This window comes from Centruroides vittatus, unplaced genomic scaffold, assembly GCF_030686945.1.
Source record: "Centruroides vittatus isolate TY-2023 unplaced genomic scaffold, ASM3068694v2 contig_18, whole genome shotgun sequence".
In the NCBI taxonomy this organism is placed as follows: domain Eukaryota; kingdom Metazoa; phylum Arthropoda; class Arachnida; order Scorpiones; family Buthidae; genus Centruroides; species Centruroides vittatus.
Genome location: NW_027121101.1, coordinates 6,981,313 through 6,998,100, shown reverse-complemented (window position 1 = coordinate 6,998,100; position 16,788 = coordinate 6,981,313). Strand labels below are relative to the sequence as shown.

General features: G+C 28.1%; 1 protein-coding gene across 4 annotated transcripts in view; it reads right to left on the bottom strand.

The window, feature by feature from the left end:
- Positions 1-16,788, bottom strand: part of LOC136969654 (uncharacterized) — a 176,096-nt gene that overhangs the window by 128,287 nt on the left and 31,021 nt on the right. For 3 of the 4 annotated variants that reach the window (XM_067263939.1, XM_067263940.1, XM_067263941.1), the window contains exon 3: positions 12,321-12,390. In XM_067263939.1, coding sequence (XP_067120040.1) covers positions 12,321-12,390 — 70 coding nt within the window. Of the gene's footprint in view, positions 1-1,886; positions 1,944-12,320; positions 12,393-16,788 lie in introns of those variants that run through there. The other variant, XM_067263942.1, reaches the window with a different exon arrangement.

Genomic DNA, 16,788 nt, shown 5'->3' with positions numbered 1-16,788 from the left:
AATAATTTTCTTCATGAAAATAGTACAATATACACAGTTAAAAAAACATGGTCTTCCAAATAATCCAGCATCTGCATATGACTTAAAGGAGAACTAGGACCACAAGCATAACATTAATAAACAGATGGGAGTTACTTCAGCATAACTATTAAAATATAAAACAAAAAACAGATTTTGTAAATTTAAAATGTTTTTATTAGAAATAAAAAGCAAAGAATAAGAGTGAATCTCAAAGTGCAATTGCCTACTGGCTCTCGTAAATGACTGCATTAGATGCAGTATCAAATCCACTATGCAGTGAACAATAGTATGAAAAACATACCTCATGCATTTGTACAAGACTCAAGCACCAGACTTGAATGATGACAAAGCATGCCAGACAACTATTTAGATTGTTAAAATACAAAGATAAGCTTTGACAATATCATTTTAACATACTTATTGTCATTCCCTTTTAGGTCAATTTAATAAAAGTTTGTTATTCAGACAATGGTCCTGAAATTCATATTTACATAATGAAATGAATAGCAAAAATATTATTTTGAAAAATATAATGCAATATGTAACAAATGGCTCCTAGTTTGGTTGGTTTTGGGGGTTTTGGTACAAGGTAGGCCAAAGAGTTCCAAGACTAGCCAGTCATGTATCTGTTAGCCCTTTGTTCTTTTAATAAGCCATAAATCTTTACAGTTGGTATTCTGAAGTTTTACACAAAAAACAAATTGGTACAAAAGAAAATTTAAAGAAAGTTACGAAATAATAAAAAGTCAAAAGTATAACATCAATAAAAGTTTAAGCATTAAAATTCATGACAATTGGTTAAATTTATTATTATAAAGTCAGTAATATTATGAACAGCAATAATTATGATGATAATAGTAATAATTAGAAAAATTAATTTATAGTATAAATGTTTTTTAAAGAAATGCTAATATGCCAACGAGATTAAACAGAACCTCGTAAACACGGACGTCACGAGTATATGCTAGATGATGTTCGATGTTAAGTCAAGAAACCTTAATTGTAATAGTACTTTTAATTGTAAATATATTTTAAACTATATTGGTACTTTAACATTAAAACAATTTTAACTGTAAATAAGTAATTTTAAATGGAATGTATATGCGTCAACACCACCTACAAGAAATCCTGGAAGTCATGTCAACAGATGAAAGGCTTATGCCTGAAACGTGTATCAGCCTATAGGAGATTCCAAATAATGTGATGTAGAAATGCCTTGCGTCTATTTATGCACCTAGTCGTGAAGATAAAAACCATAAATCTTTGTTATATGCAGAACTCTAAGATGACATACAAGTTTACTGCTTGAAGATAGGACAAGTTGAATTTGTCCATTGCGTCTAGTATAGTCCTTAGAGCTTTGTTGTCGAAATGACACTTAATTTTAACGAAACCTTCAATCTGCTAACTCCTTTACTGCAAGTGTCAAAGTAGAAATTTCTTGAATGAGACTGAATTCAGTTTGAAATTCATTGAATATACTCTTTTTGAATTTTAAATTTCCCTCATATTTGTTAGTTACTAATAGTAAAATATTCCACAGAATTTACTTCATTATTACTTCTAAAATCAGTAAAACAATACAAAAACAATTATAAATATGATAAAAATTAAATTATTATTATTATAAACAAATTTAAATTTTATTTATAATTAAAAACCTAGCATATTTATTGAGATTTGAATAATAATAAAATATATTATTACAAATTCTCTTAAATATAAATAAAATTGCAGCATTAACATGTGTTGCATGTTCAAAGAACTTCAATTATTTAAATAAACAAACAAAGATAATTTTGAAAAATTAATAATGTATCAGTTCAGTAGTGTTTTGATGGTATAACCAGTAAAATTTAACTTGCCTGTTATTTTAGAATTAAGGTTTCAAATTCTTTCAAGCTTTTCCTTTTCAGTATTTTCTAAAAAAATTAATTTTATTAATAATTTTCCAAATTTTACTATAAACAATAAAACTACCAATGAGGCCAAAATTATTTCAAATCATTAATAAAGCTATCTAGTGTTTTTCATTAATTTTTGTTAGTCATTTCCAAGATATTATGAATAGACTAGAAGATATTTTAACAGGACTCAATAGCATCCCTAATACAAATTTATATCTTAATTATGTATTTCCTTTTAATCTTTAGCTATAATTGCATTTTCTGGATTTATGAAATACCATGTTTATTTTCATAACATTCAACGGCAACTTATTTTAATACATTAAGCTTCGTGCATTACAAATATGCAACATAGCCAGCAAGTCACCCAGGCCACGTGTTGCAGAAATGAAACACTATACATTGAAATTTGTACTGTGTTACTTCAGAGCAATACACTAGCCACATAAATGTAATGGAAATAGAGCATGGTTGGCGGAAATGGAAATGAACTCAGCCCAGTAAATTTTTTTAATGATAAAATACTAATAAAAATTTAATTTTTCTCTCCTATAAAATATTAGGAAAGGCAAATTTTGCATATTTCTAATATTTTTCTTGCACAATGAACGTGAATAAGTACAATATCATGATAATATAAAGCACAAAAACAAATATTCGAGAAACAATATTTTCTTTTAGTAAACAAAAACAGTAAAGAAAAAAAAAAGTAGATATAATTTTTGTGACTATGGATTTGTATCATTTTTCCAAATTTGTATCATTTATGCAACCTAGAATTTATGCATTTATGTGGTAGAAGTTCTGTTGAGTTTAAAACCTGATGAGCATACAAAATGGCATAACACAACCAGGAAAAACATTCAGGCCACATGTTGTAAGTCCACACTATGCCTAAAAATTGAAGGAAAAAAATCTCTCTCTCAAGAATGAAGACAAAATTATATTAAATGGCCATAATTTGTGTGCTATTTTATGCTTTTCTATCGTGGTACTTTAATGTGTCAAAAGATTGTTGAAGGAAATTTAAGAGAAGCTCATTATTATATAGATATCTGCAATATCTTTTCAAAAGAAAAGAATGATATTATTATTATTATTATTATTATTGGAATTTTAAAAAATGGTACCATTCCCAGATCAATGTACTTTATGCTGCTTTTATCTGTACAAAACAGGGTCAATGACAAAAGTTCAGCATAAAATGTTAGTAATGCTTTCCAGATGCAAAAATAATCAGAATGGCTCAAACAATTTCCTAAGACTAGTTGTATAATGCAATGTCAGTTTGGGTAAGAACTTCCAAATGTACAGACAGTTGACAAACCTACCCAAGGAGTTCATAGAAATCTGTGTGTATGCCTTTATCTAAACTTATCCCAGATTATAGTGTAGAGAATTTTGCATGAGCTGAACAGAGCCATACATATTGCAATGCTACAATCCATCCACTGAAACAAGATGATCATCAAAACATGTCCTTGTTTGCAGTGGATGCTATTACTGGCCTGTCTGGAAAAAAGTGACATTTCTAAAAACTATTTTTAGTAATGAAGCATGTTCAATCTCTGGTAAGGTACACCATCAGGATATCAAACTTTGGGAAAACCTATTTATACCATTGTAGAGCACTCAGAAAATTTACTTTTGAATATCCTGTATATTATTAGTGTGACAATTTGTAGCACATTCTTTCCTTCTGGGAGGCAACAGTGACTGGAGACACTTATCTTGACTTGGAGTTGTACTTCTTATTCTCTAACTGCTGCAGTAGGAACATTTTTCAGCAAAGTAGTTTACCTCATTACTATGTATATCTAAAAAGTTTGCATCTGTTGACCATTGTCCAGGCAGATAGATAGGACACTTTGATCTATTAAATGACCCACAACCCTATATCCACTGCATCATTATCCAACTTTACATCATATCCACACAAGAAATCATATATGAAGGATCTGTACTTTTCTGTGGAGGACTTTTGAACAGAATTGAATTAAAACCATTCTGCAACAGATACTGTCCAATATTTAGGAGAACATGGGGAAAAAATTAAATATTGTTAGGATATCTGTTACATCTTTGATGAAACATTTATAAATTCCTTCATAAACCTGGAGAATTTTGTGAACTTACAATTTAATGTAAATACTATAACCTTTTTATTTTGTACATTTCATAAGAGGTTGGTTAGTTCAAGAGCAAGTCCCTTTATCAATATTGTATTCAAAATAATTTGAAGTTATAGAAACCATAAATTTATGAAGAACATTTCAATGAAAAGAAAAATTTTAATATCTTAAAAAACGTAATAGACGTTTCCATTAATATAAATACATGCAACAAATTTGAAATTTTGCATTCTTAAATTGAACACTAACAATGAAATTAGAGTACTAGAGATTGATCTTTAAAAATTTAATACTCAAAAATAAACCAACCAACAGCTAAATTATTTTTGAAAAGTTTAAAAATTGTTTTCTATAAGGAAAATATTTTCCAAATTGCTGGAAAATTAAACTATATTTCACATTCAATTATACATTTTATTTTATTATGTTATAATTTTATATAACTATACAAAATACTACTAAGATTATAACAATTTAATTTACAGCTTTTCATAAAGAACTTTCAAAATCTACATCCAAGCATTGTTTACATTACAGGCATTTCATATAATTTTCAAGTTAAGTGAAAATGGAGAAAACTTGTCACTATTAACATTAATATGTTTTTAAAAATGTACTCAAATTATTTTATTAATTGGATAACTATAAAACAAAAAACAATAAAAATTTGCATCTATAAGTCAGCTGAAGCACCCCCTGCACAAACCTTATGGGAAATAGGTCCCAATGGATTTGGCTGAATCTGATATATTGTAGTTCTAGTGGATGTGATCAAAAGTTTCTATAGGCACAGACAAAAAAGTTTGAGTTATTGAGCATCCAAGATGAAAAAACAGTAATTCATACATATTGAAGCCCTAAGTCATTTTTGTTTCAATATATAAAATATGTTTTCAAAACAATCAGTCTTTGTCATGTTAATGATTTCCACAAGAAAATCCAAATATGTGATACATGAGTTTGATTCTCATGCCATTTGGTTTATATCAAGGTAATAGATAGTGTGCTTTGCTATGTGGCACATGGCTCTCTCAAGAGACCTACTATACAGATAGCTTGAAAGGAATTGTGTTGGGAAATGCCATTTTATATTTTGAAACGAAGATTTAGGGCTTCACAACATATATAAATTATGCTGTTTTTGCATCTTGGATGCTCAATAACTCAAACTATTTTTTACTTTGTACTTTGGAACCTTTTGATCAGGACCACCAGAACTACAAAATGAAAATTCAGCCAAATCCACTGAGACCCATTTCTCAGAGAGGGCTCTACAGAAACCTTATATGGTTTGCACAATGACTATTCAGTTACTCTATTACAAAAATTCTCAATTTAGTAAATATAAATTCACTATTATCCCTCCACTATTTTTGATTCATTATATTTAAGGTATGATTATGCATTTACTTAGAATTAATGTTATCAATACTCATTTCATTCTCTCTCATATTTCAATTTCAAAATCATCTTATTATAAACATAATAAAATCAGTACATCATTAATGTCAGTTTTATTTTGATATTAACATTTTAATTCAGATCTATGATGCAAAATATTTTACTCATTTAAGTATAGAAAATTTAAGGAAATATTTAATAGAGAAATGCATTTCAGGATTCTATAGAAATCATCAGTTCATATATTCATCATCAGATCACAGACATTTTATATACAAGGTCTATGTAAAAATGATAGCAGTAAAATCAAAAAAATTAACGTAAAGTTAATATTTAAAATACAAAATTTAAGAGTTTTTAAAAAATTGTAATTATAGTAGAACCTGATTATCTGAACCCTGATTAACTGAGGTTCCACATTGTCTATGGCAAAACTAAGTGAATAACTTTTTTTTATAATTCATAAAAATTTTGCCACAAGTGCACAAATCGGTAGTACTTTTAACCTCAACTATACAGAGCATATAGCTAATACTTAAAAATTGTAACTCTTTCTGCCCATTGCACACTAAGAGCTACCATATATACTCAAGTAATAGTCAATCTCATGTAAAAGTCAACCTCCTATTTTTGGCCTAAAAATCTGGAGTTTTTAATAGAATCCATGTAAAAGTCGACCCTAGTATTTCATAAACAACAGATCAACATTTGTGGTCAAAATTTGCCAGAATTTTTTTCATTGAGAACAGAAATGAAAATTAAATACAGTGGGTGATCGGTTAATGAACAAAACAATCGGATAACAAACACTTTCGCAAAAGATTTTTATATTTGGACAATGAACACCTCATAGAATAAACACAAGCAGCAGCAATATAAAATAATGAATACCGATTGGTCTTCCCTTGTCTTCAGGCAACAATTCAAAACCTTTCAGAGTGTGGGAGACATTGACATTTAACCTGGTATATACTGATTGGATAGCATTTCTCCGAACTTTGACTCCCCCTTGTAATTCCAACCTTTTATTTTTCTCACAGAAACAATTCTTTTATAATATTCATGAGATTGTCAGGTGAGCACTCGTTACATTTTGCATCAGTTTTTTTTTTTTCAAAAGGTGAGAGTATAATAGCAAAGGTAGAGAGTGGGCAGATGTCTGATGTTGCTGGGCAGTATGGCTTAAACATGTCTACAGTAGGCTGCAGTTCAATCTTATCTAAGAAAGATACTGTATAATCAAGACGACTCAAGCGGATTACAGAGTAAACAAAAAAATCACATCTGAGAAATAAAGAACATTGAAGAGCTCATAATGGAACCTGAAACAGATCTGACAACAGAAGAATGCCAAGAACTCTTGAATGAAGAACACCAAGAAACTCGGCGAGATATGTTTTCTTCTGAAAAAGGATTAATGTCTATATCTGCTATTAAACATCTTTTGAAGAAGTGAGAGGATGTCAGGACAACAATCAACGGTCTTAGAATGACATCCAAACCAAGGTGAGGTTAATAGGCTTGGAAATCTCTACAATTACAATGCTATTAATTACTTCTGAAAAATCCTGGAGAGAGAGAAGCAATTGATATTAGACAGATTCTTTAACCCACAAATGGAAAAAACATGACTAATAAAATGCAAGACTGTATATATGTATATTTATTATTACAAATAAATAAACATTGTAAGAAAGTATTTTTTTATTTTTTGGGGCCTCCAGAACAAATTAATCAAATTCCCATAAAAACCTAGGGTAAATTGATAATCAGTTAACGAACAATTCAGATAGCAAACAAACTCTTGGAATGGATTAAGTTTGTTAACCGATCACTCACTGTAAAAAAAAATTCATGTAATTCCAGTTTCATATTTTTAAAAATAGACTGTTACAGAAAATGGACTGCTCTTTTTCTGCAACTTTTATTATCACACTTGAAATATAGAAGTTGATTAGAATTTAAATCCACTTTTAAAGTCATACTTAATCCCATTGGTGTAATAAATTACTACATTGCTTTTTAACTAGAAGAATAGTCTGTGTTATTAAAAAACAAATAGCTGCATCTTTACTTGTAAAAGATATCAATTATTTTATTTTCATGTAGATTAAAAAAAAAATTTCTAATTTTGCTTTAGGAAAGCAAAATTAGAAAATTTAGAAAACTTAGAGGGTCCATTTTCTACAGGAACACCGGAATCAGTTGGGCTTCTGCTACTAAACTAGTACTTTGAATTCTAGCTTGAGTTTTAGCCCCTCAAAAATAGTATCCATGTAATAGTCAACCCCATAAATTTGGCCTTAAAAAAATGGTCTAAAACATTCAACTTTCACATAAGTACAGTACATATAGTATTCTTCCATAGTTTTTGAGGATTCTACAGGCCAAAATGAAGGTGAGCAAATAGTGAGAGAAGACAACATATCCAGGACATACCATTCATGAAAAATAATGCTGACATAACTAGAACATTGTAGCAATGAAGAATGGAACTGCTATAAAACAAAACTCTAAAACAGACTTTTTAAAGAAAGTTTAAAACAATAACATGTATTATAGAAATGATTTGTTTCTGTTACCTTTTAACATTTAACTTTAATGTGAGACAGACCATTCATATTAATATGTAACTAAAATAACATACATTTTTATTCTTAAAATTAGCATGTGCATGTGTTGAATTTCAACATAAGTGTTTTTATTTTAGAAAAAAACAGTTTTCATACATGTGGGTGTGAAAGTGTTTGCTTTCTATAATCATTTAACAATTTCAATTATTCAACAAGAAGCAAAAAACCAAAGTTTAAAATAACACCAAAAATGAACTACAGCCATATCATACCACCACCACATTAAATTATGAAGATCAAACTATAACTTAAATGTTATCTCACCTGATCATGGCCCACCAGTGGCCAAGTGGATAAAACCACTAAACACTAGCTGTTGTTGCAGGTTCACCAATGGGTTGGCCACATGGAGTTTTCCGAGTTTCTTTGACGCGTCTAACACCTAAATAGGGGTCAGTTTCCAAAAAAAAAAATCCTCCTAAGTAATCTGCCAGCGGTGATGCCTAAGTGTTGTGTTGCTGCATCCCATCAAACCTAAATCTCATCTGGTCATATGCCATTTTTCCTGTGCCATGGTATGGGATGCTCCTGTCTAATAGTCTGTATAATGAGGCTATTATTTTACCTGTCTGTGTTTTAATATTTTATATATATAATTTATAAGCATAATTATAAATTCAATTGAAAAATTAGAAAACTGTTAGGAGTACTTCCAGTGTCAATTGTTACGTAAATTGCCCATTTTTTGTTAGTTAAGTAGATTATTTCTTCTGAAACAAGAATCAAACATTGTTATTTTACATGATAAAGGTTAGATGGAAAATAGATTTTGCAGCTAGAATATGCAGTTAAATTAAAAGATATTTGATAAAAAAAACTTAATCAAAAAGGTAAGACCCTTTTTAATATTGTAAAAACAAATTAACTTTGAATGTGAGTAGGAAAAACTAACTTATTTTTAAAAAAAACAAGTAACGAGTTGCTTAGCTTTCCTGGCAACATTAAAATTTTGGTGATGCCATCTGTTATATTTTATGAAAAAAAAACTTATATGTTTAATTATTATAAAATGGCAAAAAGCTTAATTTTGAGAGAAGAGATGAGTTTTATAATAAAAAAAACTGTAAAATGCTAATAAAATCATCAAATAATGTTAATGACAATTTTTTGTTGAATTAGCATTAAGTCCAACCCTGCTCGAGATATAACACAGGAAACCCTCCTCTATCTTCTTCCCAACCTTCAACCACCAAAATTTAATAGCATTAATCCTTCTAATATACAAACCTCCCTGAAAAATTTCAGAAATATTTGACAAAAAATACAGGAATTATTAAGCTTCAAAAAGAGTAAAAAAATCCTGAATTTTTTTGCATTTCTTGATATTTCATGGTCCCAAGTCCAAAAATGTAAAAATCTTGGGGGTCACTTTTTGCCCAATTGCCATATTTTCACTTCGTTATATATAAACAAAGCCAGGATAGTAAAAAAACATTTTAAAAAATTGATTAAAAGTGAACAATAGCTTCCATGCCACTAACTCACTTTTACATATACAATAACTATTGTGCATATTAATTGTATAATAGTGACGACAAATATTTAAGATTAAATTCAATAAGGTAGAAAAAGAGACTTAAAAGAAATATCATTAAGTCTTTATATTTGAAATGGGTCATTCAAATATGAATGTTACCAATTTTAAGTTCCTTTTGATGGCTACCTACCCCCTCTCCCTATCACATTTTTCACCAATTTTTGACATCCTCCCATGCTGATGTCACATTTGATATGTTACCTCCCACTATTAAAAACTAACTATTTTCTATAAAACAAATCTACAGGACATCAATTCATATTTCCTGCCAAGGCAAGACTAATTTTAGAAACAAGCAATAGAAAAAAAAGGAACCTAACATTTTTCACATGGTCCTTACTAAACAGACATATATGACAGTTTGTTTGGAATTGCCAATATCAACTGAAGAATAATATAACAGCTTACATAAAAACATTCAAGCAAATTTACATCTACACTATATTCAAGCATTTAAGTCATTAATAGTAATGATGCTATAACATTGAATCTCTAATTAAATACATCTCAGATAATAGATATAACCAGTACAATTAAAATATTACTTGAATGCATAATTACATGTGTGTACATATAACAGCTCAAATTCTATACTTTAATTTTTACTTTATCAGTATAGGTTTTTGGTTATTTTATTATTTATAGTTTATACAGATATAAATTATAAAACTGGATTTTTTTGTAGGTATAATTTAAAATAATCCATTGTGTGCATTCCAAAAACTTTTGTATTTGCATCAAAGTCAAAATTGTTGCAATTTAAAAAAGACTAGTTAATTTTTTTTTCAACTCCACAGTTCATTTCAAAAGTCGTGTTCTATTATGCAATAACTACTGAAAATGACTTATAGTTGAAAACATTTCAGTGAATAAAAAAAAATTGGTAGTCTCAATTTAGCAGATGAAAGATTTTATTATGTTAAAAAAAAAAAATTCACCAATTTACCATAGCAGAAGAATTTGATAACACTACATCCTAAACTAAAAGATAATATGTTATATACCAGTATATCTTTCAGCAATATCTTTATCTGTAATGGTTAAATTTGGCCATTACCCTTTCATATTAAAAGTTCTACTGGAGAACTTCCAACAGAACATATTTCATACAGCACGTCAACTAAAGTGAAAATATTTAAATAAGGAAGAACTTGTTGTGTGATCATTGATCAAAATATTTCTGCATAATGATTTCTGTAAATAAAAGTTCAACTAGGAAAACTTGAGAATCTTTAAGACATCATTCTAATACCCTCACCACAATCTGTCAAAAATTTACACATATCCCCCCTCTCCAGCATGTACTGTACTGTACATCATATATGAATGACTCCTAATTTTTAATAAGAAATGGCCATGACCATCCACTTTATCCAAGTTTTCAGTCATCCAAGGTAGCATGAGTCTGCATTACCTCACTTTTTATACCATTTACTCAACAATATAACCTCTATTCAGTGGCGTAGCGTGGGTGTCAGCTGCCTGGGGCGGAGGAAAATTTTGCTGCCCCCTTAAAATACGGGGAATCCCTACAAGTCAGTACAGATGGTGTTGTCAGTCACTGCAATGAGCAAGATATTATTATACATTCATTTAAAGAAAGAGGATTCCCCAGTTTTGTCACAGAATAAGTAATGAAAAATTCTGTGCTCATTTCAAATCGGTCCAAATTGTAGGTGCGACAAAAATATGAAATGAAATGCTTCGGTTCAAATTTTTACAAGACATTATTATTATTTATTGTGAAAAATGCCGCCCCCTAAAAGTGATGCCCGCCCCCACTACGCTACGCCACTGCCTCTATTCAAGATTCACTATGAGTTAGAAATTGAAATTAATATTTTTGATGTAAAATGTCAAAATTTTAAGCTAAAAACATATAAACATGCTTTATCCAATTTCAAAAAATTTATAAATAATATGAAGATGCAAATATATATTTTTTTAAATGGTGAAAATAGAAAAAAATCCACACACATTTATAATTATATAAAAAACTGATCAGAAAACAATGCAACTAAATAGGCATTAAATAAAAAAAAATTCTAAACATTTTTCTAATAAAAAAAATCATTATGTTTTAAATTTTAATGACATTTGAATCAATTAATATATTAAAACAATAAAAATTTTATATTTGAAATTAATTTAACTGAAAAAGTTAATCTTAAAAGCTGTTAATTTTTTATTTAACAACTATAAATTTTAATTAAAATATCAAAATTACAATTTTGTTAAGGTTTATATAGTTATGATTTTCAAAAATATTAAATATTTTTATTAGTTTATTTATCTGAATTAAATTTTTGATTAACTGAAAATAGATATAAATTCAACAAAGTTTGTCAATAGATGAATTGATTCTTTCGTTAAGCATTTAATGCTACTGAATTTAATATAGTCCAGTAATTTATTTAAACATTATTAAATCTCCAAGAAATAATAAAATATCCATCCACAAGTTAAAAATTAAAATTATTTTTGCAATTTAACAATTTTTATAAATTGACAAAGCCTGCATGAATTTACACATTAATAAAATCAATAGTTTAAATCTCAACATTTTACATTTAATTTCCAATTTTGAAAAATTTAGAGCTTTTTGTATTAAAAAAAAATCTTATATTCATGCAGTCTTTAAAATAAATCTTCAAATTTTAGATCTTTACAACAAAATCAAAAAACCTACATTTCTGAAGCTCCTCAATATCAGCACTTTCATCATCTGACTCTGTACCGGAATCATGGTCGTCATCAGCCTGGATTAGTACAGAAAAACTGTTATATTTCATTATTTTAGATTATAAAGCTTATTTAAGTACATTATATAATCATACTGAAAGTATTTTATATAAATCTAACTTAGTGTCACATGCACTAAAATAATGTTCAAGAACTTTTATATAAAGCTGATTAAATCTGTGTTTTAAAAATTCAAATTTGAAAAAAGCTTTAAATATTTAAAAATATCTTAAAATAAGATGAAGACACAGCTTAAAGGTACATCTGTTGAAATGTAACCTAATTAAATAGAAAAAAACATCTTTGCAGATTGGGAAAATAACAACAACAAAACTATGTAAACAGTCAAAACTATTTTAATACAGCTGATTTCACAAATCTTGATCATGCTGTAAAAATGCATAGTAGTAGGGATCAGTGTATTTACTTTAGTGAAGGGAACAGATTGATTGGTGAATCTGACAAGGTTACTGTGCATTACCAAAAAGGGGTTCTTGAACTTCATTAAAAAGCTTCCAGAGTATCAACCAAGTACTGCACTCTGGTCAAGATATATAAAAATGATCTAAATATAGATAATTAAAATTTTAACAATATCTGTTAAAAATCTAGTTAAATTTTGATGATTGCATTCTGTTTATTAATCTGATACTCTCCAGCAGTATTATTCAGTAAACTAAATGTAAATTACAGTATATTATATTGTGCTAAATAAACATTGCTTCATTATAGCCAAGTTGTTCTTTGTCTTCAATAATGGGTATGACTTAGCACACCTAAAATAAGTTTCTCACACTCTGAACATCTGTAGCACTTGTGAAATCATATGTATACAGTATGGCTGGAACATTATTATATGAATCAATCATTATGAATGTTGATTTTATGTAATAATGTGTTCATTAACAGTTTAAAATTTTTCAGTCAGTCAACTTTATAGTGCATGATTATGTTGTGTTTTCATCTTCAGACTTTAAAAAGCATGCATTAACAAATTAAACAGTTTAACAGATCTGATGCAAGCAGCAGCATGTACTTGTACAAAATGTACAGTAATTTATAACAATCAGATTGTATTTTATAAAATTCATTAAATTACAGTAGAGCGTCGATAAGTGGAACGTCTGTAAGTGGAATGGCCGGAAAGTGGAACGATTTTCAGTCGGACTGTGTCGTGCTGAATCGAACGTTTTTGATACTAAATTTACTTCTAAAGTATAATTTTCATGTTTTTTATATTCTTTAATATATTTATTTTGTTTGTACAAAATGCAGAAATAATTTTTAACGATACGATAGCCTCTATGATTATTATAAAAATTTTTGTTAGGCTTAAAATCGACGAAAATTGAACACGAAGCGACACGCAACGGAGAAAAATTCAACAGGAAGCGATACGCAACGGAGAAAAATTCGAACATCGGACAGGTTAATGTATTTTTTCGTACAAAGTCGGAAACTGGAACAAATCATTAACTGGAAGGACCCCAGTCCCCAATTGGTTCCACTTATCGACGCTCTACTGTATATGCAAAGACATCCCGTAATCCAGCATTTTTGATAATTAGGCACCACTTTGGTTCCATAATTGCCAGATTAACAAATTTATACTGTATAGTTAATAATAAAAGAATTGTAAAGAATAAATGCATAATTAACTAAAATGTCTTATATTGTCAAGAATTTCTTAAATAACATTGTTCTCTAGTAGAGAAAAAAAACTTACAGGTACATACTTTTATAAAATTATAGAAAATTTATGCATTTTTGATGTTACATATATTTGAAAAAAAATATTTAAAATATTTAAATATTACAATTTTAAATAGCAAAGCATAAAATATATTGTAATAAACTATTTCAAAAGGAAGAAAAAGCAAAAGAAACATTTCTAGTAATTATTTAGAATTTTGCTGTTTGACTTTAAATTCAAAGTTATACAGCATCCAGAAAATAAAGAACATTTGGCTATAAAAAAGGAAAAAAAAAAACAGTAACATTAGGAAAAGTTTTAAGTAACTAGTACAAGACCAGTTATTTTTCTACATAGTCACCACTATGATTTAAGCACTTCATCATAGTGCAACTCTAGTTTTTGGATTCCTTCATCAGCAACTTCCACTGCTAGTTCTTTCAGCCAGTTAGTAACAACTTCTTTCACCTCATCATCTGTTCCAAAATGTTGGTTACCCAAAAACATTTTCAGCTTGGGAAAAAAAGTGAAAGTCACTGTGGACCAGGTCGGGACTGTATGGTGGGTGGTCAAAAACATTTCAGCCAAATTTCCGAAGCACAGCTTGAATGACTGCAGCAGAATGCAGTTGCTAGTTATCTTCTGTGATTAAACATTAAACACCATTTTTCTCACACTTGTTTCATTCATAATGTGATGACCATACACTTTCATGATTTGTCTATGAATTTCTACAGGACGAACTTTTTTCACATTTAGAAAACAACACTTTGCACTTGGTAGAATTTTCAATTTTTGTACACATTTTAATCCTTTACAAAACAGTAAGCCTGCTATTATTGAAATTCTACATGCATTAAGCTAACACATCAGAGAACAGACTGACGTTAAACTGACAGCAGCTATATTCACCTGCGCAGAGTGCTGTGTGTAAACATTATTTTCTGAATAGTCCTCATATTTATCGAAAAGACATTAATCATTCATACATAAATAATCTTCATTAAGTGAACTGTAGAATTAAATAAAACATTTACTTTTTCTTCAGAATTTCCAGTTTTTAAAATATATAAGGCTATTTTAATTATTATATCTATTTTTGTATTAAAGTATTTTTACAAAAAGTCAAAAAGGTTGAAAAAAAACTTTAGATAAATTATAAAATTCAAATTTAATATGATGATTGTAAACATTTTTGAAATTTATAAATTTAAATGAACACTTTCATGTTTATTCTTACAACTATTAGAATAAACTAAATTCTTACATGTATTTAAGTTGGAAATGATCAAATTGATCAAAAATATTAAACTTTTTGCCTCTGTACTCATTGTTATCCCAATTTTGCAGATTTATATTTGTTTTAAGTTTTTTTATTGAATCCATAAACATTTTTTAACTTTTAACTAATATATAATTAATTTTTTGGATTTACATTTTAATTCATATGCAATTTGATTTTCCATGTATATTAATTATTTGCAATGATGATTTTACACATCAGTAATAATGAAAGATTTTGTGAACACATTTAGTTTATCAAATATTAAGTATATAATTTGTGTTCACAAAGAAATCTTAACAATTTTGTGTGTATTTCACACAGACAATTTAAAATTCTGAGTTAGCAAATCTGTTATTTCAAATTAAGAAGCCTATTAAAATGATAAAAATATTCATGAAACCACTGAATTTCTATTTGTTTATTAACAACAAATTTATGGCTAAGAAATAAATTATCTAAAAGAATTTTATACATTTAAAAACAAAGTTTTTGCTCTGAAGATGAAGCTGCTCTACTCCACCTTCAGATTAAATACAAAAACATTTTTATATTCAGATCTGAAGATAAATTTTAAAAACAAACAAATATTTTTTATTCTTAATTTACATCTGTACATAAAATTATACAAAAAGCAATTAATTTGATTTATAGCACTAAGATAAATAATATATTTTTTTAAATTAAATAATTTTAAACTGATTTTCAAATATTTGATTTTTACATTCCCATTTTGAACCACCAGTATTTAAACTGATATTTAAAAAGAGCCACAAATCAACTGATTTATAAATATAACACAGATCAGATTTCTTAAATTTTTGAAACAGTTCTTAAGAATATTATGATAGTAATACATAATATACATAATTTTTCAAGATAGTTATGAGGTCTGCCAACCATCTCAATGTTTGAAAAAGAGGAAAAAAATGATTATACTCCTTGGGTGATTTTATCTGAATAATGTGTCACATTATTTGTGAAAAAAATAGTGCTAAAAATTTTTTTAACAACCTAAAGTTAGCTTGAAGATCCATACTTGCAATATAATTCAAATAAATATAATAATAAACAGACAAGTGTTATAAAAATATAAAATAATTTTATGTAAATCATAAAAATAGACACAATATATTCTATTATGCCTACTGAGTGAAACTGATATTTAAATCTGTCTCAGTGGCAGATTGTCCATAAGGGCTGCAGCCCTTCCCGTATAAAATTAAATTTCCTGTTTTATCATCTTCATTCTTAAAAATTTTTATTAATTTATCATAAGTAAATTATATACATAGTATATATTTCAGTTTCATTCAATATAATTTTTTCAATCCTATTGATTTTCCCCATACCTTTATTACTGCAGCCCCATCATACAAGCCACTACTGGTCCATCTATGTGCTTGTTGCAGATAAAATCATTTGATGCTTGTTTCCCTC